The 25,113-nt window shown below is 43.2% G+C and overlaps 2 protein-coding genes across 3 annotated transcripts in view; one reads left to right on the top strand and one right to left on the bottom strand.

The window, feature by feature from the left end:
* LOC117764001 (leucine-rich repeat-containing G-protein coupled receptor 6) overlaps positions 1-20,925 on the top strand; it is a 37,767-nt gene extending 16,842 nt beyond the window's left edge. Inside the window, exons 3-18 of the mRNA XM_034589385.1 lie at positions 5,749-5,820; positions 7,804-7,875; positions 10,984-11,199; positions 11,380-11,451; positions 13,368-13,436; positions 13,976-14,047; positions 14,182-14,253; positions 14,697-14,765; positions 15,153-15,224; positions 15,535-15,600; positions 15,707-15,778; positions 16,098-16,169; positions 16,682-16,807; positions 17,689-17,843; positions 18,447-18,527; positions 18,613-20,925. Of these exons, the coding sequence (XP_034445276.1) occupies positions 5,749-5,820; positions 7,804-7,875; positions 10,984-11,199; positions 11,380-11,451; positions 13,368-13,436; positions 13,976-14,047; positions 14,182-14,253; positions 14,697-14,765; positions 15,153-15,224; positions 15,535-15,600; positions 15,707-15,778; positions 16,098-16,169; positions 16,682-16,807; positions 17,689-17,843; positions 18,447-18,527; positions 18,613-19,868 (2,614 nt within the window). The 3' untranslated portion in view covers positions 19,869-20,925. The remainder of the gene's footprint in view (positions 1-5,748; positions 5,821-7,803; positions 7,876-10,983; positions 11,200-11,379; positions 11,452-13,367; positions 13,437-13,975; positions 14,048-14,181; positions 14,254-14,696; positions 14,766-15,152; positions 15,225-15,534; positions 15,601-15,706; positions 15,779-16,097; positions 16,170-16,681; positions 16,808-17,688; positions 17,844-18,446; positions 18,528-18,612) is intronic.
* On the bottom strand, positions 20,570-24,761 carry ube2t (ubiquitin-conjugating enzyme E2T (putative)). 2 transcript variants are annotated; one of them, XM_034589442.1, is made up of 7 exons: positions 24,600-24,761; positions 23,715-23,824; positions 22,960-23,029; positions 22,766-22,871; positions 22,537-22,635; positions 22,054-22,137; positions 20,570-21,325 (listed from the first exon to the last, which is right to left on the bottom strand). In XM_034589442.1, exons 2-7 carry the CDS (start codon positions 23,821-23,823, stop codon positions 21,209-21,211), a joined length of 585 nt encoding a protein of 194 aa, XP_034445333.1. In that variant the 5' UTR covers position 23,824; positions 24,600-24,761; the 3' UTR covers positions 20,570-21,208. The 2 variants fall into 2 exon arrangements, with proteins under 2 accessions (XP_034445333.1, XP_034445334.1); XM_034589443.1 differs by having other exon boundaries at positions 21,029-21,316.
* Positions 24,762-25,113: the final 352 nt, after the last annotated feature.

Here is a 25,113-nt window from a genome sequence, read left to right on the forward strand (position 1 = left end):
AGACACAAGCGCTTGCCAAGACAAACACACACTATAGGAGAACTTCAGGACAAGGTTGGAGAAAATGAAAGAAGCAAAGATATATGTTTTCCTTGCTTATAGCATTAAGTAGGCTCTACGTGTGATCATTGGAAAGGTTTTCATTTAGGTGCCAAGACACTAAACGCTAAAACAGTCACAATTCTTTTATTTTAATTTAACAAAATAATCAATACGATGCCAGAAGACTGTTAAAATATGATATGAATTCGGGAATATCTGATCTCAAAATAAGCAAACAAGAAATAGAATTTGACTCATGCCACATGTGCCAAATTTCTTGACATGTTCTCTGTGCTACAGAACGCAGTTTGGTCAGCACTTGACCAAGCACGAGGTATTGGTTTCATGCTCTCAGCACTGATGAAAGAACACACGAGGTAGAAAAATCACAAAAAAGTTTTCGAACACGTTCTTTGGTCAACCTCACCGATATCTGATCCGACCACTCAGCAGAATTCAGCTAAGTCTTGGTTTGACAAAGGCTGCCCACAGATTTACCCTCAGGGTGTGAATGTGTGTGTAAGTGTGTGGAAATTCGCGGGGGCTTACAGATTGTGTGTGTGGCAGCCTTCACCTGGTTCTTTTACGTCTGAGCCCTGCAGTTCTGTGTGCGTGTTAGAGAGAGAGTCTGCACGGGGTGTTTGAACAGTCCACTGTTTTCTTTGCTAATTCTTGCAGCTGCAGCCTGTGAGGCATGAGCTGATGATGAATGTAAAAGGTTTGCTGGATCACCATTCGGCTGACTCTGAATCCAAGTAAAAACCTGGATCTGAAGAGTAGAGCAAAGCTGAATGAAGTTTTGTGACTCATTGAAGTGAGAGAATTATTGATCTTTATAAATAATTGAATTGCTGATCGGAAATGGTAAAAGTTAAATATAACTGGTGCCATATTTATCATATCCACTGTGCAGAGCGATGCCAAACGTCAAGGTTGATATTTGCATCTGTTGGGGGAGAAGGGGATTGGCCGTCTTGGATGCAGCTTCACCTGCAGTGTTTGTCCGGACACAAAAACCCAGGGTTTTACAACCCTGTCAATCTCGCTTCCTCTGCGTCCCTCTCATGTTCTGATCTTTTATGGATATGCTCTGTTGCTTTGTACCTCTTCCAAAGAGGATGTTCCTGCCCCACAGCCAATTTTTATAGCCCTGCTGACCATTTCTGGAGACATGCTGGGATGGCGATGATGATGTTCCAAGAACAGGGAGGAGCACATTTCTTGACATTCACCCCTGTCTAGAATGTTGAGAAAGATCATGTGTGTTGAGTTATGCTAAACACAATATAATTACAGCAACTTATAGCACTTAGAAAAACTGTCTCTAAACACAAACCCAGTTGGTTTGAGATGGAGCGTTTGATGTGGGTCTGCAGCACTTGTTGGTAGCAAAGAGAGGCAAAGGGCTGAGCATGTTGTGACTGGTTGAGTGATAAATTGTTTGATGTTGGGATCTACCTCCCTGCCTGCCCCTCCCTCCCTCACTCTATCTCCCTCCTTTCAAATTCATTTCTATATCCCCCCATCTCCATTTTACTGCAGGCTATTCCAGGCTGCAGTCGCTGCCTTTGAAAGTTTTTTCACTTTTTTTTGCCCTCTTTTGGGTAATCTCTGCTTTCTTACAAAACAAATGTGCTTATGGCAAGAAGTCCAGCTTTTATCTGGTTTTACAAAATGGGAAGGAGAGGAAATATAGTATTACTAGTAACATATATGAGTACGTTTCTGAAGCGCCCTTGAAATTATATCATATGTCTCTCATATCTTCACTCTGTTCTCAACTCTTTAGTATCAACGTGCAAACACAATAATTCTTTTGAACCTCAAATGAGGTAATTAAATTTATTCACAAAGCCGGTCGCAAATCTCACTAGGCTAAACCTCCCTTTGATACACTGTGGCATTAATATTGATAAATTAGATTCAAGTTTAATCGTCCCACCCTCAAGCCGTTTCTAATTCTAAGTAAATCTTATTCTATTGACATCAGATCCCTCTCATTAAGCCTTCATTCAGCACTTTGATTAGTGAATCGGCCCTTAATTCAAATACACAAACCGGCACGCAAGTTTCAGTCAGGCGGAGCACATACTGACTGCGTGCCCATGGAATAATGAGAAGGCAACAGGCACAGAGACTGGTTACTCATCAACCTGATATATCAGAGACATCACCTCTCGTCAAATGTTCAGCTCTAAGATCAAAGATTAAAACTTGGAGCGACCAAGCCCCCCCCAGAAGCCCTTCCTGATAAATACTTAAGAAGGTGACTGTTTTCCGCCCATCATCAGTATCAAAGTCTGTGCTGTTCGTACCTCCGGAGATCACATTTCGCCTTTTCCCTTTGACTCTCCTCATAATCAAACGTATAGGATATCTCTGTCATGCTCATCTTATCATTACTTGTAGCCACTACTCACGTCCTCAAATCAGAGCATTTAACGTGGCCTCACAGGAAAATGTGTGCCTAATCTGAGTGTGCGCAGAATACGGGGCTAGCTCCTGTTATCAGCTCAAGTCTGAAATTGCGATAAATCTGTCTCGTCTTCGGCAGTATCCTCCACCTCTGGAATAACCATTCTGCCTGGGCTTTTCCAGCCCTGTGCGAGTGCTATCCAACTATCACACAAATGAAATCCAAATGTAAGAGGAGAGAAGTGGTGAGTGGAGGCCAGTGCTGCCCTGCTTGCCTTCCCCCTTGGTGATAAGATTGTCTGCTGATAGGCCAGGGGAATGACGTAGGTGAGGGTTAAGGGCTTACAATATTGGCTGTTTTGATACTCCAGGTGCACAACACATCTGGGGCTATCTAGGGCAATTAAAACTTTCCCTTTTAGTGTTGCCAACATTGGGTTTTGTCTGCTTGTATCTTATTCTCCCACAAACATGCAGCCACATACACACCCACCCACACACACGTGCTGTTTCAACAAGTCTATATTTTACTCCAGTAATTTCAGAGGTTAACGCCAGGTTAAGTGGTTGACCTGCTGGCTGGACCTCTGAACAGAAGGAGGGATAAAATTTCTATTGATGGACTCAGGGTGACAAAGGTCACACATGCATATGTACTTACAAATACACCGACACATGAACTGCCCCTGCTCTGTTAAAACCTGTTTATTCTCTCCATCTTCTTTGATTCATCGTCGACTCCTATCAACCATCCTGGTCCTGCTGCCACTATGATGTCCTATCACTACCTGAGATAGCATGCCAAAATATGATGCTGTTTCTGCTGTCTCGCTCTTTAATCCATCTTTTTGTTTATTATTTTGAGGCAAGAGGACATGGCGATACATAAGATAATCAACAGTCGGTATGCTTCAGTAAAACCCTGACTGATCAGCTCTGGATAGCAGGGTGGTCTGCACCTTCGTTACCAGCGGAACCCTTCCCACTGTTCTGCCATATACGTTTGAACTGCACTGGCTTCTATTATTTTATCTGTGAATCACTTCAATAAAGCTGAATTATGCAGAGGTGGAATTTTTATCTGTTTAGTCCAGGGGCCAAGAACAATTTTAACCATCCCCAAATCAATTCGAAAGAAAAAACAGTCGGAGCCACGGTTTGACAAGCGCAAGGCGCCTTTCATTAGAATGAGATTGATGTGGAACAACTAGGAGGCTAAGTGTGGAACATTCACTCATACGTACGATCATTTACACACAAGTACACACATAAATACACACACTGATATCATGGAAACACTTAGTCAATGGCAACTGCCGGTGTTCTGTTGATGTCTATCAAGAACGTCTGAACATTTCTTTCCTTTTTCAATATCCATCTTCACTTTCGACATAATTATCCATTTGACAAATGAAGTCTGCAAAAGGAGCATGATTCCACTCTAATGCTCTTTTGGCTTCAATGGTGCAGCTAATAGAGAAAGGCTGGGCTGGCAGTACGACATGCACATCATACCATGGCCTTAACTACAATGTTTGTTTTCTAAAACTCAAAATTACTGGCACTCCTCGTCCCCCCATAGAAAAAGACATTTATTTTTCTTTGGTGCTACCTATATCTTTTTTCCGTGTGTCTGTAAGCAATCACGGCATTTGAGCAGGGACCAAAAGAAGGCACTTAGGGTCTCTGCAGAAAGAGGCTCAGATACATTTTACTGGTGTCAGGACCTCAGCAAGGCCTATTGAAACTGTTACCTCTGGAAAAGTAGCTATTGAAATGCTCCCTGGTGAGCGCCTTGTGCAATAGCAGAAACAGAAATGGTATTGAAGTAGCAGACCTATTGTTCTCAGAGGGACAACGGATGGAGAGTATACAGGTTTCTTTATGAGTAAAAAGTCTGATCTAAGTCTTGAACCATGAATGACTATTAGAATTTGTGAGGTCAACGTGCAGCAGTAATGACAAATCAACCCTCTGTCAACTGCATCTTTTATTTCCAAGGATATATTGAGACATCATGTGGTGCAGTCGAAGTCTGTTTGACTGTGGTTCAAGCAGCATAACTAAAAGCCACCATAATAGCTTGGATAACAATCAGTCCATTTTTCTATTCTAGCATGCCGATGTGGGTCTACATCCATGTGTGTGTGTTTTTATGTTTTGTGTTATGAGCTCTATAAGAGTTCTAAACTGGGCTGAGTGTGAGATTTGGCAGGCGCAGGTGGGGTTATGTGGTCTGCCACTGCACAGTAATAAGGCTGAGACATGTTGACATGAGTATCACATGTCAGAGGGAGTTTGCTGGGAGCCCTCGTCCATTACCATCTGGATGATAGTGGTTTGGAAAAGGCAGACCGTGCTCTCAATCAATATTTCAGTATCCTGGCACTAATGGAAAAACTCAGCCGGAGGCAGGCTGCTTAGCATAAAGCTGAAATGTCAGGCAAATGTCACCTGTAGAGCGACGGCGCGAGGAAGAGGATGCCAGTGAGGAACGTTTAACTATGTGTGTGTGTGTGTGTGTGTGTGTGTGTGTGTGTGTGTGTGTGTGTGTGTGTGTGTGTGTGTGTGTGTTTAATAAAAGTGGGTGGTCTCGAGCTGTGAAGACCAAATCTGTGTTTAAACTGCGCTTCCAGCTCGTGACCTTGAGAGTTACTCCGCTGGACTGAATGTTATTTATTTGGACATCTTATACACACTCACAAATGACCATTAGGTGCTGTGTTTGATAAACAAACTGATTGGATTGCTTGTGTGAACGTGTGTGGTTTTTCTCCCTTCGCTGTCCTCAAGGCCCCTTCAGAACGAGACCAATTTACCTCAAGGACATGGAAAATAGCACAAGCGTTGGCAACTGCGCACACATGAGCCCCCGCACACATACACAGCGTACACCTTACACGCACACATAAACACACTCACGTACGCACAAGCAAACATACGTCCACGCTGCACTTGTTGACCCAGTCTCAGTCTCATTCAATTCAGTCTTTACTCACTCATCAGAGCTCCCAGCATTGGTTAATGTTTCAGGGTGTGCTCTGGGCCAATAGCAACCACACCGAATGGAATAGAATATTGTTATTTGCATACTGCCCCTACAGTAACCCCGCAGCAAGAACTGAAGGATGAAGTCATATCACAGCTCAATCCAAAAGCACAGAATAAAGCAGAAGGCAAAAGTTCTCTTGTGAGACTTGTAAATTTTTTTGTGTGTGCATGTGCTTATATTTCATTTTCCTCTTTTATATTTTGCTCTCTCTCATTTTGATCTACGTGTTTCTCTCCTAGGCGTATCTCAGGGAACCAGCTGAGGTATATCTCAGGCCACGCTCTCCAGGGTCTCCACAACCTCAAAGTTCTGTAAGTAACCTCTTCCTCCTCTCTCTCTCTCTCTCTCTCTCTCTCTCTCTCTCTCTCTCTCTCTCTCTCTCCCTCCCCATCCCACTCTGGTGGTTCAATCCTCATCATCCCAGGTGGGTTGTTCCACTCCAGCATTTTTGGGGAGGAAAGGGGGGTAAAGCTGTGCTCCTGCCTTAAAATAAAACACACAGGCCACGCATCATTAACTGCAGTTAAAGTTTATGGGCTGGGAGAGACCTGCCCTGCTTGCAGCTCCTTCATTCCCAAACAAGCCCTGTTTCAGTTGCAATTACACACACTCACAGGTGTAATGCAGGGACCCCCCAGTCACACCACCCACTGAGATTACAGCAAGTGACAAACAAATTAACCAAAGAAAAAGCCACACAAGCCCGTCCTCTTAACACCCCATTTCTCATATTGTGTTCATGGCCTTATAATCCACAACCACCAGCTGTTAGTGCCGCTGTGAAGTATTAAATCAAAAAGAAGTGCGAGGCAACCATAAAAACCATAGCACCTTCTGACCTGTGAGTGCAGCATCTAATGAGTTGTGGTCGTACTTCCAGTGGGTGCAAGACACGAGTATTAAGGAGGTTTTCAGGAGCCTTGGCAACCGACGTCAATCCCTTTTGGAGCATGGCTGAGAACAGTTTGAGGAGCCCTGCTGCAGGAAATAAACCCAGCTAGAGAACTGCGGTTTGTAATTTGAGGGAATCAGCGGGGATTACCAGGCGCACAAGTCGATCCTCTTTCACCTTGTGTTGTGAAACTCACCACGACAGAAAGATTGAAGCAGCCGTGAATCCTGGGCTATTAAGTCATTATTGCGGATGGACACACACATCCTGAAATCATAATACATGTCTGCGAGCATTCATGCCTCACACAGAAACACCCAGGAAAGCTTTGGACAGTCCATTTGTCTTCAGAGCAGCTGAGCTATTGGTTTCCTTTCTCAATATATTTCTAAAGTCAGAACAAATGGACTGCTGACCTTGTGTAGGGTAACCGCAAGGTCCCCGCCCATACACACACACACACACACACGCACAGAGTAAAAGGTTATGAACCCAGAGTGCATTACAGCGAAGCTCCCCATGGGCAATTTCTTTAAAACAGGAAGAGACTCAATTTGGTGTATTTATCATGGCATCGTGATCCCACTGGAAACATTCCCCTGATCCTCTCGAACCTGAGCAACATTTTTTTCTTCACTGAAGCAATCATCATATCTTACACAGAGGGCTGTTGTGAAACACTCTATGTGACACAATGAGTTATGTGAATAAATATTAAAAAGATATGCTTTTTATACCTCGAGACATCCAGAATGGACTGTATTGCCAACTTTTCAACCATCACCTCATGCCAAATAAATGAACGCATAATAAAAATTGTAGAAATTAAAAATCTGACTGGTTCATGGCAGAAGACGGCTCAAGATTGTGTCAACAAGAAAAAAGATGCAGAGCTCTTATCATATATCCTGTAATCTCAACTGTTTAACTGTTGCTGTGACAAAAGGTTTTACAATTTAAGACTGACTGCGTCACCACGATGCCACGATAAAGGCGATCATGGCGCCGCTGACAGTGACACACCGGAACACTATACGCGATAATGTCAGATGACTGGTCGCTATAAATACATAAAAGAAAAGAGAGAGAAAGACAGAGAAAGAGAGGGAGGGAGGGGAAAGAGAGGGCTATTGTTTGCGCCCCACTTCCTCCCTGCTTTTTGCTCCATTCTTCTGAGAATGACATCAGCAGCCCACCCAAGGAGCGTCTCTCTTTCTTTTCCTCTATCCTTCATTCTCTGCTTCTCTTCAAGCTTTCACTGGCCCTTTCCTTCTTGTGTCAGATTTCCCTCACTATGGAATTATTTGCTCCGCCTGACTTGCCCTGGTGCACACACGTACACTCTATCGCCTACAGACATGCAGTTTTATCTGCAACTCAATTATCTGCATGTGCCTTTCAGAATGCTGCAAAACAACCAGCTGGAGAGTCTTCCAGATGATGCTCCATGGGACCTGCCCAACCTACTGTCCTTGTAAGTCTCTCTCACTCACACGCACAAATACACACACTAATCATGCTACTCTACCGCATCCAGCAGGGAAGGAAACATCCCCTGGCCACCCACCCACACACATCTGAGTTCTAACCGCAGTGCAGGTATAGAGTACCACTGACATACTACAGACCGTACCCCAACGCTGGCTGCAACAGCTCTGCATTCAGCGCTGTGCTGCCTGGCGGTGGGAGTCACAGCCCGAGTGTGTCAGTGCAGTTCCTGGTAGCATCTGGAAGCCATGAGGGAAACAGCAGACACTACAGGCCGGGGAGAGCATCTCCAATGAGCTGTGAAACAACCCCATTTTCCATCAATTCCCCCTCTCTTCCTCCTCCGCTCCTCTCCTCCGTTCTTCTCCCACCACCCACACCGCTATCCCCCTGGCTAATGAGAATGTTTGGTGGCTTAATTGTTTCATCTGGTCTTCATGGGGTCAGTGTACATTTGTGTGTGTGTGTGTGTGTGTGTCAGTTTGCATGTGGACCACCTCATCTGTAATTCCTCCCCCCCCCCACCCGTCTCTTCCCAACTATGTACCACACACGTACTCCAAATCCCCGCTTTCCAAATTAATAATTCTCTGTAAATGTCCATCAAGCCATTTCAATAATCACACAGACACACTCAAATTGTTGGAGGTGTAACAAGGGGTGTGCACATGTAACTCCGCTACCACCTACAACGTTTCCTTGCCTGGTATTAAGCAGGCCTGCTCTCCCTCAATACAGCCACCGAGCCTGCGCACACACACACTCACATGCTGTACTCCCAGACAGGCACTGCATCTCAGGCTGTACTTATCTGTGTGTCTTAATTAACAATTTTCTGTTATGATTATGTCTGTCTTTAGGCTGTGTGTGTGTGTGTGTGTGTATGTGTGCAATTATGTGTGGTCTTCATCTTAATTTCTTCAGATAGAGATGCTCTGAAGTAATGAAAACACACACACACACACGCACGCGCACACACGCACACACGCACACACACACACACACACACACACACACAGCCTGTGAACAGAGACGCACCTTGTCATTACAGTAATGATAAGCCCAGCAGAGAAAGATTACTGGAAAGGCTTTGGAGAGTGAAGCTTGTCGGCGCCTCTCAGTGATATAAAACACACCAGGTAAAAAGAAAGAGAGACAGCATCTGAGTCAGCACAGGGGTTTTAGATTGGTATAAATGTATAAAGGAGGCTTTCAACCCTAATAAATAATGACTTAATCTTGGACAAGAATCCTTTTATCGGCAGAGAACTGAAACTGAGTCAATATTTTTGTCTCACTATTTGGAACAGGCTAATTACAACGACCCAGTGAGAGTTCTGTTGTTTAGTTCTGTGCCATCATAAGCAGACAGATGTGTTTTGGGTCCCAACCCACAAGTTAAGTAGCATAATCACGACTGATGAGTTCCACAAGCCACATTAAATCAACATTACCCTGTGTTTTTTATAGATTTGAATCAATGTTGTGAAACGCGCTTCTCCAAGTTCCCCTGTTGTGTAAAACTTTAGCCATCTGGAGAATTAAACCAGTGGAAGCAGGTCCACAGATCTCCTGGATCGTTCAAGAGAACTTTCTCTTTCAGCCTCTATTTCTCTCTCCTGTAATTGTACCTCAGACTTTGATGTGATGGACAGGAAATAGTTGCTGCTTTATTGGCTTCTGTGGAACATTCCGCGTTCTGTCTGGACCTTCTACAGACCTGGCAGGTCCACCCAAAGGAGCAATTATTATTTTGCCCTGGAGAACAAACCAGAAAGTTGAAGGGTCTTCCGTAGCTTTCATCCTGTGATTTGGGTCAGGGACAAACAATGTCCACAGTTGGAGAGCACATGATGCACAAGGACAAAATCTGTGATCAGGAAGTGGAGAAATGAAATTTTCTCGAAGCTGTTTGTGGTTGCGCATGCAAACGCTCATGTGAATCTATATACGTATGCGGGAGGGTGTTTCTCTGTGTGCTTGTGTGTGAGCTTCTGCCAGTGTATACAGTTGCCTCCTCTGATGGAAAATTTCCCTGGGGAGAAAAGCCCAGAGTTCAGAGTTCAAGTTCAGATTTCACTTTGATGATGCTGTTTGTTTGGCGAAGCCTCTGAGGGGTGAGGAGGCTGAGGAGGAGCTGTACGCTGTAGCGCGGGAATCAAAGAACCTCAGCCGAAGATTGATAAGGGGGGATGTTTGAAAGATGAACAAGAGTTAAGGAGTGAGACGCAGAGGGGTTTGCAGCGGCAGGGAGTGCATCAATGAAGATGTAAGAAACAAAATGTGAGTGTGAGAGGGGGCCGGAGGGAGGAAACGGAGATTAATGAATAAGTGTGAAGGGCCAAAGAAAGAAGAATAGCAGGAGGAAGTGGTCTCAGCTTGTCAACTCTGCCCTGAGGGGATCATTCATCACTTTGGACCATGTGTATGCATGTGTGCATTTACTTGTGGTGTGTGTGTCACAATCCACACGCATTGCCTGTGGGGTGAAGACACAGTGAGGGGGGGGAGACAAAGGTTTGTTAGGTTTTCTATGGTTAAAGAGATAAAAGTGCATGTGTGTCATCAGCTGAAATGTGTATGTGTGTGAGACATGGAAACACCAGGGACTGAGCGCGACAATGAGACTCCAATGGAAAGAGCAAAAGAAGGAGAAACAGCTGAAGACGCATCTTTAACTGTTCCTCCCTTCTTCTGTCTTCCCATTTTCCCAGACGCCGAGGGAAGAAGGCTTTACACAAGATAAATAAGGCAAAGCAGAATAAAACAGGCCTCATCGCAATTGTTCCTACACGTTTGTGTCCGTGTTTTTCTCATCTTACATTTCATACATGTCTGTGCTAGTGACGGTAGACATGGCTTAATTAGCATGGGAATAAATCATAATGAGATCCTTCTAAGAAGCTGCAGCGAGGATGAAAGCAGGAGGATTAAGGATGTGTAATTCTCATAATAACCTTCCTGTAAGCCAAAGTGTTTCAATGCCACAACACACAAGCACTAACACAAGCACAGATACACACGCACATAAGCAAACATACTGTACTTAGGCTTGGTGATTATCTCGCTAATCTCAGTTCCTCTCACCCCGCAGGCGTCTCGATGCTAACCTGTTGTCTGAGGTTCCGGCCGGGACCTTTCGAGGGGTTCGCTCCCTGAGACATCTGTGGTTGGACGACAACTCCCTCACAGAGATCCCCGTCACGGCCCTGGACTCCCTGCCCGCCCTGCAGGCCATGACGCTGGCCCTCAACCAGATCACATATATCCCAGATTATGCATTCACCAATCTCTCCGCCCTTGTTGTACTGTAAGTGGCATCTTGAGTTGTTTACGTGAAACTCTCCTTTGTTGGTTTCTCAGCTTACCAGATAAATGATTTGTTTTGCTGACTTTGAAAAAACGGGGCGGTGATGATTGCAGTGTGTGAAATGTTTTTCAAAAAGTTACTCAGATTTTATTAAAAAGGAAAAATGTGTCCGTTTTCTAGCCATCTCCATAACAACCAGATCCAGAGCATGGGCGCGAGGTGTTTTGAAGGTCTACACAGTCTAGAGACACTGTGAGTATCTCACACACATGATACACAAATATGTGCTTTTAGAAACCTAGGTCACTATTACAAATTACACATAAGACACACAATCCCACAAACACACACACTCCTACATGCATGCACCATCGAAAGTTCATTTCATAGGCCTAAATGAGTACCTCCACTGTTTCCCCAAAACAGCAACGCAGGCTTTGAGATGATAAAGTATCAACATTCATTTTGTACAGTAGTGTTTACAATAATCACATAACCTTAGCGTTACCCCGATGGATATGAACAACTCCCTGAAATATAACCTCAAAAAGTTAACCAAGCTTCCTGCTGGTTGTTATTGGAGCACTTGTAATTAGTTGTATCTTAATTAATACCAAGTGCAATGAATAATTAAGTGTAGTGCTAAACTAGAGTCGTAAAGATTAATGTCCTGGTAATTTCAGCAGGTTCTTGAATGTACGCCAAATCACAACCATCAAATAAACGGGAATGTGCAAATGAAAAGTTCCTCTTTGATTACCTCCAACAAATGTCAATAGGTTCCTCTGTGTTTTGTGAAAGGTAATTGTTAAGTGGCTCTGAGGTCAAACAGGGCTCAGCGTGGCTAAGGGAGAGTTGTTTGAGCGTACGTGCCGCAGCTTCGATAACTAGATCCTAACCACACACCGATGTGGAAACCGCAGAAAACTGACACGGCCTTATGAAGGAGGTGGCGAAAGAAAGCCAGAGAAATTCAGACAGCGCAACTGTGTCTTCGTGGTGGTCCAATGGAAACACCGTTACTGGCATGCCGCTTAACAACCTGTTGAAGTGCAAGAAAAACTGCGTTCCTTTTTATAAGCATGTGTGTGCGTAAATGCATTTGTTTGCAGCTAAGAAAGTACTTCTGCCTGTGCACTCAGAAGTGTATGGCCAGATTAACACTTAACTTTAAGCAATTATTCTTACAGCGAAATGTGAGGGAATGGTGTGCAAGTCAGAGGGAGCCATGGTAAAGGGATGAAGGGAAACTGGAGAATGAGAAAAAGAGGGATGGAGACCAGAATAGTGTGTGTTAAAGTGTTTGGGCCGTCAGCGGTGGGGAGAGACAGATGATTCAGCGGGATAAGATGACAGGTGTCATTGACGTGGGGATTGCGCTGGTATGAGGGGTTAATCTCTCACAGCGGCCTCGCTTATGAGAAATACGAGAGACCATCTGCATCACAAGCACTCTCCCCAACCCCTAGTGTGTATTATAAAATCATTACTACGAAAAGCCATCCAGAGGACTGCTGGAAAACGAAGCAGCAGCATACGCAAACAGGACGGAGAAGCAGAACCAGACAGACTAACATTTCACAACATCCACAGAAAAACACATGAACCTATCAGGACTTCGTCAAAGGAATTTTTGCTATTTTTAAAAGAATAAAAACAAATCCAGTCGAGAATGCCTTTGTCCGTTTAGGTATCCTTTGTCCTGGATGGCTGAGGGTCTTAAAAGACAGCACACATGGACGGGCATATGTCTTAAATACTTAAATACTACTAAAAAGTATTTAAGCACAAATGTGCACACACGCTCATTTACATACAGGCAAGAAAAACGGTAAAAAAAAAAAGTCTCATTGCCACCTGAACACGAGCAGTCAATTTATAGCAATGGTTGTTTTGATACGGTGTTTCCTGGGAAACTAATCAGAGACAGACCTAAATAATCAGGTCAGAGCAGCAGAGGTCAAGGGTCACATCCAGACTTCGCACTCTACAGCTGCCTCTCGAAGTGGAGAGGAAATGGCATACATGTGCAATCAGACACACTTTCTCACACACCGACTATCACATATTGATGCATTATGATTGGCGCTGCAGTGACATTGATCCTTCATCATGGTTTGGATTTCAACTTCATAATCATGGTTTGTTTATCTCCGTTTCTTTCTCAGAGATTTAAACTACAACGATCTGCAGGAGTTCCCTGTGGCCATCAGGACACTCAGTAAGCTTCAGGAACTGTGAGTGTACATGCACACGCACACACACACACACACATTCACAAAAACACACCTGCCTGACATGACTATCATGGTTTGCGTTATCCCAAGTAATCCCGTTAAGTGATTTTAATGTGGCACTCGGATACAATCTCTCTCGCCCTGAGCAGGTGTTGGCTACACACCCCCGCTCCGGCTGGCCTGCACGTACACACAGACGCACACACACAAACCATGTTTTCCCCCGGCTTCAGCAGATGTTCAGCAGCGTGCATATGTGTCACAGATACAGGCGTATATGTGTGCGTGTTTACATCTCATGTGTCCAAAAATGTTTTTCAGCTGCGCAATGGCAGGTGCAACACGAGGAGATATGACTTGCCTCTCGCTCACAAACACACTGTTGCTGCAGCCAACACACATACACAAACACACACACATACACAAACACACACACATACACACACACATACATACACACACGCAAACACACACACACATGTTTTATCAGAAACATATTGATAGACCGCCTGACGAATGATATGTTCTTATGTTTGCAGGGGCTTCCATAACAACAATATCAAAGCCATTCCTGAGAGGGCCTTCGTGGGAAACCCTCAGCTCCAAACCATGTGAGCTCAATGCTTATTCTTGATGCTACAGTGTGCACATATTAGATAACACAAATTTGACATTTCGTGACATTATGCACAACACGTCTCATTCACAAACGCAAATGAATCTGAAGAATGTCTCTTTCTTGCAGTCACTTCTACGAGAACCCCATCCAGTTTGTGGGAAAATCCGCTTTCCAGTTCTTACCCAAGCTGCACACACTGTGAGTATGCGGTCAGTAGAAACCATTGCAGCGAGTTAGCCCAGACACTGTTTAAATCATCCTCGGTCCCTTGCAGTGAGAGTTGAGTGGACATGTGTAATGCCCTACTGAATGATGTTGTGTTAGCGTATCGCTGGGCTCTGTGCTGATGTGGTAAGGGAGAGTGTGTTGTAAGAACATGTTGAATGGTGTGACTTATGATGTCTGGTGAGACAGCCAAAACAGCCTGTGTTGATGTTGGAGGAAAAGTCAGATGGCTGAAATGAGCTGTTAGACAAGGTCTGTGTGCATGAGCATGAGCGCGTGTGTGTGTGTGTGTGTGTGTGTGTGTGTGTGTGTGTGTGTGTGTGTGTGTGTGTGTGTGTGTGTGTGTGAGATTGAGTGAAGGAGAGAGAGAAAGAAAAAGTGTTTCTCTGACAGATTTTCTCCCCATTTGACTGCAGTTCACTTAACGGGGCAACCCAGATTCGTGAGTTTCCCGATCTGAAAGGAACCACCAGCCTGGAAATTTTGTGAGTGTCTCCTTTATGCCCCCGCACACACCACCCAGCGCAACACACACGCATGGTATTATTTCACCGACTGAGCGTTCAGCGCATGCAACAACAAAGAATGTGAGAAGAAGACACAGAGGTTAAGGGTTGAGGGCAGACTGGAGAGAGATAAGAAGATGGAGAAAAAAAGAGAATAATTGTGTTTTAGGATTCCAGAAAACACAGGGAAATAGCAGAAGTCTCAGAGAAGGGATAGGGAGGGGCAGGCTAGTTATGCCAGCCAGTGACAGGTTTGGCGAACCTTTACAGCTCCCTGTCTGACCAAGTTAGACTCACAGAACTGGGGAATCCTTTTCGCTTGCTTGAACTTCAACAATGATCAGAGGATTCTCTCTTTCTCTATAGGACGCTGACCCGGGCTGGTCTCTCAGCTCTCCCTCTGGATCTATGTGAGCAGCTGCCTCGCCTCAGAGTGCTGTGAGTACATACGCACACAATCAGGAGGGGGGGGGGGTGTGGGAGAGGGTGAGAGGTGCAAAACTGATACACAAAACCCCACTGTGGAGAGCCGTGCCCCCAAGCAATCACTCGTACAGTCACTTCACTATGAAATCCAATCACCACCCCCCACAAAATCATTGTCCTGCTACATGTATATCGCCTTGCTCGCAGGGCCGAGTGTTCACCCAAATAATCCTGTCACCCCCATAATTTCCCACGCTATAAATCCACAGCTGGTCACTGTGTTTATGTGTGTGTGCTTTGTGTGCTTTGTGTGTTGTTGTAGGGAGCTGTCTTACAACCAGATAGAGGATCTGCCCAGTTTTTACCACTGCTCCGCCCTGCAAGAGATGTGAGCAATTCAACTCCAATACATACACATAAGCATCACTATCAATGTTTGTGTGTCCCCCCCCTAATTTATATGTTTATTAATGTTTGCCTGTACATTTCAACAGAGGGCTACAGCACAACCTTATCAGGAGGATAGAGTCGAGCACCTTCCAGCAGCTCACCTCTCTCAGAGCACTGTAAGTCAACTTTTCAACCTGTCATGAATCATTTTCATGAAAACACATTGTCTATACCAGTGGTTCCCAACACGGGGGTCAAAAGATTTTTGCTTATTCATATGAAATACTACAATTACCTCTTTACAGTCATTATTGTGGGATCAGGGATCTCAAGTAGATATTGGTTGCTTTTAAGAGGCTCATATGACAGGTTGGGGATCACTGGTCAAGAATCAACTATGTATACTTATGACCCGTTACTGTCATCTGGTGGTAATACAAGATTTTAAGTGTAATTTCACTTGCTTTCAGTTCACTTTATTATTTTCTTTGTCAGTGATCTGAGCTGGAACATGATCGAGTGGATTCACCCGGAAGCCTTTGCCTCTCTTCACTCTTTGATCAAACTGTGAGTAAACACAGACACATTGCAGTCACTTCTGGTCTTCCAGCAGTGTCACTTTCAAATTTATTGTATCTTTAATTAAAGTTAGGCAATATGTCAGAGCCTCGATCTTACATAAACACTCCATATTGTGTGTACCACAAAAAATGAAAACAGTTGTCTTTGGCTGAGTCTGCAGAGAACACTCATGAATTTATTGTTTGGAAAAGTGCTCAGCGAGGCCAGGAGACGCATCCAAGGTCATGCCAAAAAAAAACTGCTTTACTATGTGAGGACTGATTGAAGTATGTCTTGCTAAACAAACACATACACTACATCTGACAGGACGTGTTATCTGAAGGGAAACTGATGGAGCCTTGTCCGACCTGTTAAAAACATCTAAGGCACCGACGCTTTTTTGTTACCCAGGATGAACCTTTGCTATATCTGAAACGAAAACAGGATCGTAAACACTAGCATTCGGTCTGATCTGACACTTCTGTTCCTTTCTCAATTTCTTTCTATATTTATCTCAGGGACTTGACAGAGAACCGTCTAAGTTCAGTCCCCGTTGCAGGATTGGCGGGGCTCACCCATCTCAAGCTGAGGGGCAACACAGATTTATACGACGCTTTCAGCCCTGATCATTTTCCCCGTATGAGGTAACACAAACACACGCAATCACGCATGCCTTATTCTTTCTTACTGGGTGTATTCTTCGACATGAACTTGAAAAGTTCTCCAGAAAATGATCAAAGTTTATTAACCTACCCAGGTGTGTATCCTGTGGCTGTAAGGAAAATGCTTCCCGTCCCATCACCTCAATTATGTTTCCACTTACACGTTTCTATTAATATCTAAGAAATTCAAAAATTAACTAATTACAACGTTTCCCTGCAAGCCATTCCTGACGTGAACTTTAACAATGAGGAAGCATGCATGGGTCGCAAGTTAATTCTTGTTACACTGATCCCTGAAGGCCTAGAGAGGTGCAGTGAAGTGAAACTGGAGATTGAGTTTCAAAGAAGATGGCAGGTGATCAAGTGGCAATGTCAGCATTACTGTAGAACATGGTCCAAAACAGAACTCCTGGCAGAGAACTACATGAAAAAAAACTGCACATGCACAGCAAATGTTTGTGTACAAGCATCCACACCAAAGACAGTAGAGCCAGACCTCAGAAAAATAGATGTTTTTCCAACAAATGATGGGTAATTTAGTTTGATTTGCGATATGTACTTAAAAAAAGAGGTCCACATTTTCTGAGTCCGTCTTAAAACAATATTCCCAGGCACATGAGTATATTTCTTGCTGTATTGATAACTTCTGTTGGAAAGATATCTATTTCTAATGTATTTCCATGTGCAGTTTATCTGAGGATAATATGAGGCTTCAGCAACATGTTGTAATCAGGGTTTTTTACAATGTAGAAAGTTCCCTCATTTCACACAGAACAGGGGCTGTGGATTTTGGTTTCATACATCTGTTGTGACGTTGTTTTTTCTGGTCTGATGTAAATACCGTGTTCACCTGTTTTTTACAGGGTGATAGAGATGCCTTACGCCTACCAGTGCTGTGTATATGGCTCCTGTGACACCTACAAGCCAGCCAGTCAGTGGGACACAGAGCAAAGCAGCACCGATGAGGACCTACACAAGAGGACTGTGGCCATGTACCCAATCCACGCTGACACACACTGTAAGAAAGCACATCCTTACAATATCTGTGTGGACGCATATAGAGAATAAAACATGCATGGAGCACACCGAGGGGTAAACTCATAGATGGAAATCTGAGCCCCATATGTCTGGGAGCGCAGGCGAATTATTGACACAAGCCGTCTTGAAACATGTCAGAGCCCCGCAGAAACCACAGCTACCTGGCAGCCGACACACTCTTACACTCGTGTGTTGACCCTTCCAACGCGTTCCTGTGGCAGGCGTGAAATATAAACACTAATAAACCAAAATTAGGTTGAAATTAAAACCATTAAAACCTACACCATTAAAAGCTGAAAATAAACAATTTCTGGGTGAACCAAAAAGTAACAATAACAAAAGATGATTGAACCATAGCATGCCATTGATTGAAATGTATTCACCTTTAATTGTTAGAAAAACAGTCGCGATAATCAAATTTCATGCAAGTGCTTATTATCTTCTAGATGGTTTTTTTTCTGTCCAAAAAAATGTGAGAACATCCCCCATATTACAACCACCACCGACAGCCAGTGCCACACACACTCTAACATGCATATACTGTGTATGTGTCGATTTTCACCCTTACGATACTTTCTTCCAGATGACCCTGACCTGGAGGAGTTCCAAATGGAAATAGAAGAATCCAAACTACAGACCAGCGTCCAATGCACACCCACGCCAGGTAACTACAAATGACACCTTCAGTGATCAACTAGCTTGCAGACTGTTTTGTCAAAGGAACTATTCAGTGATTTGTTTGTTTGCAGGTCCTTTCCGTCCCTGTGACTCTCTGTTGGGCAGCTGGCTGGTCCGTGTGGGCTTGTGGTCCATCTCCCTGGTGTCCTTGCTGGGGAACTCCATCCTGCTCCTGTCCCTCTTTGGCTCACCTGGCTACCTGTCGCCGCTCCGCTTCACTGTAGCCTGCATGGGCGCCTCCAATCTTCTGACAGGTGTGTGTACGTGCACCCTGACCCTTGTGGATGCTCTTACCCTGGGAGAGTTTGGTCACCATGGTGCCCGCTGGGAGGGGGGTCCGGGGTGTCAGGCAACAGGATGGGTCTGGGTGTTTGCATCTGAAGCGAGCGTGTTGCTGCTGACTCTCGCGGCTGTGCAGTGTGGCGTGAGTGTGACATGCGCCCGGGCCTATGGGAAGTCACCATCTCTTGGAAGTGTACGCACATGTGCACTGTTCTGCCTTACTCTTTCCCTCACCCTGGCCTCTCTCCCACTCGTAGGAGTTGGGGAATATGGGTCCTCACCTTTCTGCCTTCCCTCACCTCTACCACCCCCATCCTCTCGGCTGCCCTCCTCCCTGGGCTTCCCCTTGGCGCTCATTATGATGAACACCCTGTGCTTGCTTATAGTCACAGGTTCATACATCCGCCTTTATTGGGAGTTACTTAGGGGAGAGTGTGAGGGCTTGTGGGACTGCGCCATGATCAAACATGTTGCCTGGCTGATATTCACCAATGGCCTCCTCTATGTACCGGTAGCTTTCCTCTCCCTCTGCTCCCTCTTGGGTCTCCTCTCTCTCGGGGAGGAGGTGCTGAAATCGACCCTCCTGCTTCTACAGCCCCTGCCTGCCTGCCTCAACCCCCTCCTCTTCCTACTCTTCACACGGGACCACACGCAGATCTTCTTCTGGTCTCGCCCCAAAGCACGTCCGCAGCTACGCCGGGACCACACCCTGGATTCGCTGGTTTCTGTGGAGACAGAGAAGAGCTCCTGCTCCGACTCGTCGACACAGACGTCACTCTCCGATGCTGATGCTCTGTACAGTGAGGGGTCCTCTCTCCAGCCCAGACTAGATCCAATACGATTTTCCCACTGCTCCTCTACTTCCTCTGTCCCCCTCATCCCTTGCCAGATTCCCACTCCTGCTGCCAGAGATAGAGACAGAGCGACAGAATGGGGAGGCCTGAGCGAGGATGGATGTCTGAGGAGTTTGGACCAAGATGGGATTCATAACACTCGCCCTCTGTATTACTCCACCATGACCCCCTCTCTCAGCTCTCATCCATGAGACTCCAAGCTAGCTGTTTGAATAGCTGGGACACTATGGACACTCAAGGACCATAATCGAACAGCAGCAGCAATATCAGCTCTGGGTTATTAATCCTCATGCATCTAAGAGTGAGTTCACAGAGAGAGACAATAGTACTTTATAGACGTCTATGAGAACACAACAAAGTGCCTCTGAAATAAGAGAGTGCAACTTAAAGTTCCCTTCAGAATAAAGACTATTAAAATGAAACACCACAATACAGGGTGACTGTCAAAATAAAGCACTATTTCAGACACTACTCAGTGGACTGCGACTGTCATGTACTCGCACGACAGAGAAATAGAAGCTGTTAACCACATGGAAAATCTCACCGCCAGACAAATCAATGATTTAGTGGCTGGATGGGGATTTAGGTAGATCCAGTAGAATTTTATGTGTAAATGTTTATAATGAAATGTGATCACGAGACATGCAAATTAGAGGTTACAGACTGTTCAGCTATATTTTTAAGTGGAGTTATCTTATTTGTCTTTGTTAAAATATAAGTTCTTTACTATTGCTAAAGTCTGTTTCAAATAAAAGGGATTCATCATCGATGTGCCGGGACATTTTTACCAGAGTAAGCTAACATGTTTTTGCTCACTGAAATGTTACTGTCGGATATATATTTCTCATCAACTGTGTAGTATCGGTTATAAAAATGCACCAGGAGACGGATCACTCATACAGTTTTACATGGTTTACAGGATTTTATCTCAGATATGCAACTCTGCCCAACAGGAGGCAGGCAGTCATACAGACTGAATGGGATGTAGCTATCTTTCTACAGACATTAGAGCAGGCTAGCAATATGTACATACAATGTAACTACCTCTGAACTAGCATGCTATTGACTCAATACAGCCTTATGATGTTTGTCTTTCTTTTTATACGATAAACAGCAAATATATGATTTTATATGTTAAGAAATAAATGCTTAGTTTGTAAAGAAAGGTGTCTTGCTATTTAGGATGTACATACTTTGCATACAATTGGTAAGCATATGTTTGAATAAAATTATTATCTTCATACTGTATATACTTCTTACTGAACCACTCTGCTTATGCATGAAGCACCTCCACAATAGGAAACAAGGTCTGGTGTCTAACATATTTAAGAAAATCAATCAATTCAATTAGTTTTAAATAAACTTTAATAACGCAACACAAACATAAAAAATAAACACATTTCTGAATTAAGAAGAGGAATACACATAATAGGTGGAAGTAGGTATCAGCACTAAATAAAACATTAAATTGTAATTCACAAGTGCAGACAGGAGTAAAATGTATGGTGGCTCTGGACCTGTGAGGTCGAAACTAACTACAGGTTTTCTTTGCTGACTCCTCTCCCTCCTGTTGTGCACCGAGTGGATGTCTTTTGCGGGATGAAATTTTCTGATCTGGAGTATTTTCTTTGTTTCCCTCCTGAACTTCCTGGAAAAAAAGACAGAAGCAAGCTATTTTAAATAAAGACAGCTTTGCTCATCCACACAGCAAAACTGAGAAGTATAAAAAAATGTATGTAACAACTGAATATATACATATCAAGCTGCATCAATTTGTTGCAGGTGAATTTAAGTCAGTAGACAGCACGATATTAAGAGAGCACAGCACCACCTTCTGGGTAAAATAAGCCCTACACACAACACAGACAATAACAGAAAATTGCTTTGAAATAAGGATAATTAATTCTGAAACCCACAAAAAAAATGCAGCCGACCTAAAGGTTCAGTACAAATTAAACTAGAATGACTCTTAGTAGAGGGCATAAATATTCCAAGGCCCAACATTCCCCTTTTGAAACATTTAAATTCACTAGATCCTGATTTTTACTTGGATCTGCATCAGATTGTACAGACTCATAAATATCAGTCCCCTAAACATATCAGATTATTTTTCCATCAGGATCCATGAATAGGTCACATAGAAATCAATGAAAATTTTGACAAAGGCCTAATCTCACAATGTTAAAAAAAGTGAAAAGAATTCCTGGATCCACGCCAAAATGTAATGGTTTCTTCAAATTTGATGGTAATCTGTCCAGTAGTTTTTGTATAATCCTGCTTAAAAACAAACAAGCAAACCTCCTTGGCAGAGGTAATTGAAAAGCTTCAAGAGGAAAACTGTTGTACAACTGCATCAGCATCACACAAGTGACTTACCGTGTTTTTCTGAACGGCATGTTCCTTTGTCCACTTCCTGGCCGTCTCCATGAACAGCTGTTTGTTGTATTTGAACTCTGATGACTGCATTCACAAAATGTCAGGGTCTCTAGAGGTTACAACTTTTTTTCTATGTATTATTGAAATGCATTCTACTGCAATTTTGAAATTTCAAGAGGCTGGTGTATTTTATTTCCTTATTAGTTAGTTTATCATTAAGAAAACCACTGGCTGCTATACTAAAAGATAGTGTTCATATATTTCAGTGTTCAATTCTTTTTCAAAGTATACATTTGGAGCACAGTGTTGTTTAGTTCTCATTGTAGACATTGTAATGTCACAAAAACATTTTTGAGAAAGCTCTTCTGTCACATATCCGTATTGACATCACACTATTCACAAAAGCAAATAAACCTGTATCAGAGTTATTCTCCTCTAAAAGACAGCAAGATACATGTTGATACAAGATTAAATGTGACTCACTATATCGGCCATGAGCGGGTCATCTGGATTGGGCTCAGCCATGAGCAGCTGAATGGAGGAGAGGACTGTGGAGATGTTTAAAGACGGCCTCCAGGCACCCTGGATGAAAACAAAAGGCAACATTAAATCTATACATATGCAGGTGTAAGTGGCCATTCTTCTTACAGCATTTAAACAAACAGATAATGTGAAAATTATAGTGTATTTAGTGCTTGAAATCTTTAACGACCTTTGGCGGGAGTTTGAGAGCATCGTGGCAGATACGTCCGGAATTGTCAATATTTGGATGGTAGATGGGGGTCAGGAAGCGTATTTTGGGAGGCTCAAATGGGTACCTAAGAGAGGAAAACAACAAGTTAATAATGCAACTGGTTTAAGAACAGAGAACTCCTTCATCAATGTTTAACCTCTGTGAAAATGTACCTATCTGGGACCTTGATCTCCAAAGAGAAGAGTCCACCTTCATAAGGAGTTTCTGTTCCACCAACTATCTCTGCATATAAGAGGCAGATAAAACAGATATTAAGCTTGACATATGTGGTTTGATCTGGAGAAGAAATACATTCAGAAAATAGTAAATATTAATAATGAATAATACATGAATTAAAATGCTACAGAGGTTTTCTTCATATAGCTCTTTTATTGTATGTGTTTCTAAACATTTTAACTGGTTACTGCTCATGAAGAGCCATTATGATGAGATAATTCAAATTCAAAAACAGTGACATTTGGGGAAAATTTTGAATTTTTTTTTCTAAATGTTGAATCATTTAGCTTCGCTTAACAGACACTAGACACCACCTACATCAGTATAAGGCAACACAATTCAACGCAATCAGCAACCTTTAAAATGACCAATTAACATCTATGTCAAACAGTTGCAAGTCAAACTGAAGATCATGAGACTGATGAATTAGACTGCATAATATTTTAGCTAGGTGTACCTAATAAACTGGTTAATGAGTGCATGATATAGTAGGCGGTCTGTGTCTTTTACCGATACAGGTACAGGTCACTGAGTGTCTACTATATATCAGGTATCACATTATATATCATCTATGACCTTTAACAGACAGAGTGGATTCAATGACAAACTATCGTGTAATTGGCCTGAAAAATGTACTGACACGAAAAGCATCTCAAGTCATTTTACATCCAGAGACAGAGAGTATACATACGTGCCCGGAGGTCGTCCATCCGCTCCTCCGTCTGCCAGCATGTTATTCCGGGAGGTGGCTCATTGCTCAGCATCTGAAGTTCACGCTTCAAACGGGACGTCTTCTGCATTCTGCAAAATGGAGAACGGAGTTAATTATCTGCTTTTATTCATCACAAAGAGATGACAATGATGACAAAAGGTGGGATTCTGACCCCTTTCTGGATATTTTTTAAAAACTTTATAGCTCACAATAGAGATTATAACAACATCAAGGTAGAAAAATTTGTCCACAAATAAAAATATACCAAAAAATTAAAAGGTACATGTTAATGCTAGGGGCATAAACAAAAGTAAAATAAAATATACAGCATTTCAATATTTTTGGCTATTGCTTTTTGGATTTGTAAAATGTCAAATTGAATTGTGAATGCAACAAGGCACAGTTTCCTACCAGACTATTTACATTTTTTTATATGGAACGTATCCATTATAATAACAATAATCATAACAATGTAAGAATCTGTCTTTGTCCAATATTCAAAGAAACCAAACAAGACGAAACCTTATATATAACCTCAATATATAAAGCACAGTCTTCAAAACAAACGAACAACACAATCATTACAGAAGCTACAGTTTATACAAAAGTCTCTGTTGAATGCTACGGACATTTACAGGCTTTAACGAGGCTAATTCTTCTGATAAGTTAATTTGAACTCGTCTCTTTGTGGCAGTTCCAGCAATTGTTGTTTCAAATTGACCAGAGTTAGGCGACCTGGTTGAATATTAACCAGCTGCCTCCTGTCGCCATTAACCTCACTGACAGAGCGTCTTCTGAAGTCTAACGACCACGCCGGACTTTAAATGACACGTGTGTATTTGACATTAAATCACACTCGCTTACTTTTACACCCTCCTCAGAGTTTGTTGTCCACTTCTTCTGTTTTCACCTTTCAAACGAGCAGACTTGTGTTTTTAGATTTCCCTCTCACTCTGCCCTCATACGTCACAGCCACAGGTTCCTCTTCCTCTTCCGCTTCTTCTTCTTCTTCTGTTATACTGCGGCGCATTGTCGCCACCTACCGCTGCAAACATGTGTAACAACCAGGTCAAATTACAGCAACTGTGCTTAAACTGAATCATTATCAGTGATCAAGCTTTCACAGTTATCACCTGGGAAAACCAGTCTAATGCTTCTCTTCCATGTTGTCCTGTCCATCCTGGGAGAGGAATCCCTCACATGTGGCTCTCCTTGAAGTTTCTACGTTTTTCCCCCGTTAATGTTTTCTTTTGGTTATTTTTCCTCACTCTTAAGGACAGAGGATGTCACACCTTGTCAAGCCCTATGAGACTAATTGTGATATGTGAAAATGGGCTATACAAATGAAATTGGATTGATTGATTTATCCAGTTTTCCA

This window comes from Hippoglossus hippoglossus, chromosome 7, assembly GCF_009819705.1.
Source record: "Hippoglossus hippoglossus isolate fHipHip1 chromosome 7, fHipHip1.pri, whole genome shotgun sequence".
Lineage (NCBI taxonomy): Eukaryota > Metazoa > Chordata > Actinopteri > Pleuronectiformes > Pleuronectidae > Hippoglossus > Hippoglossus hippoglossus.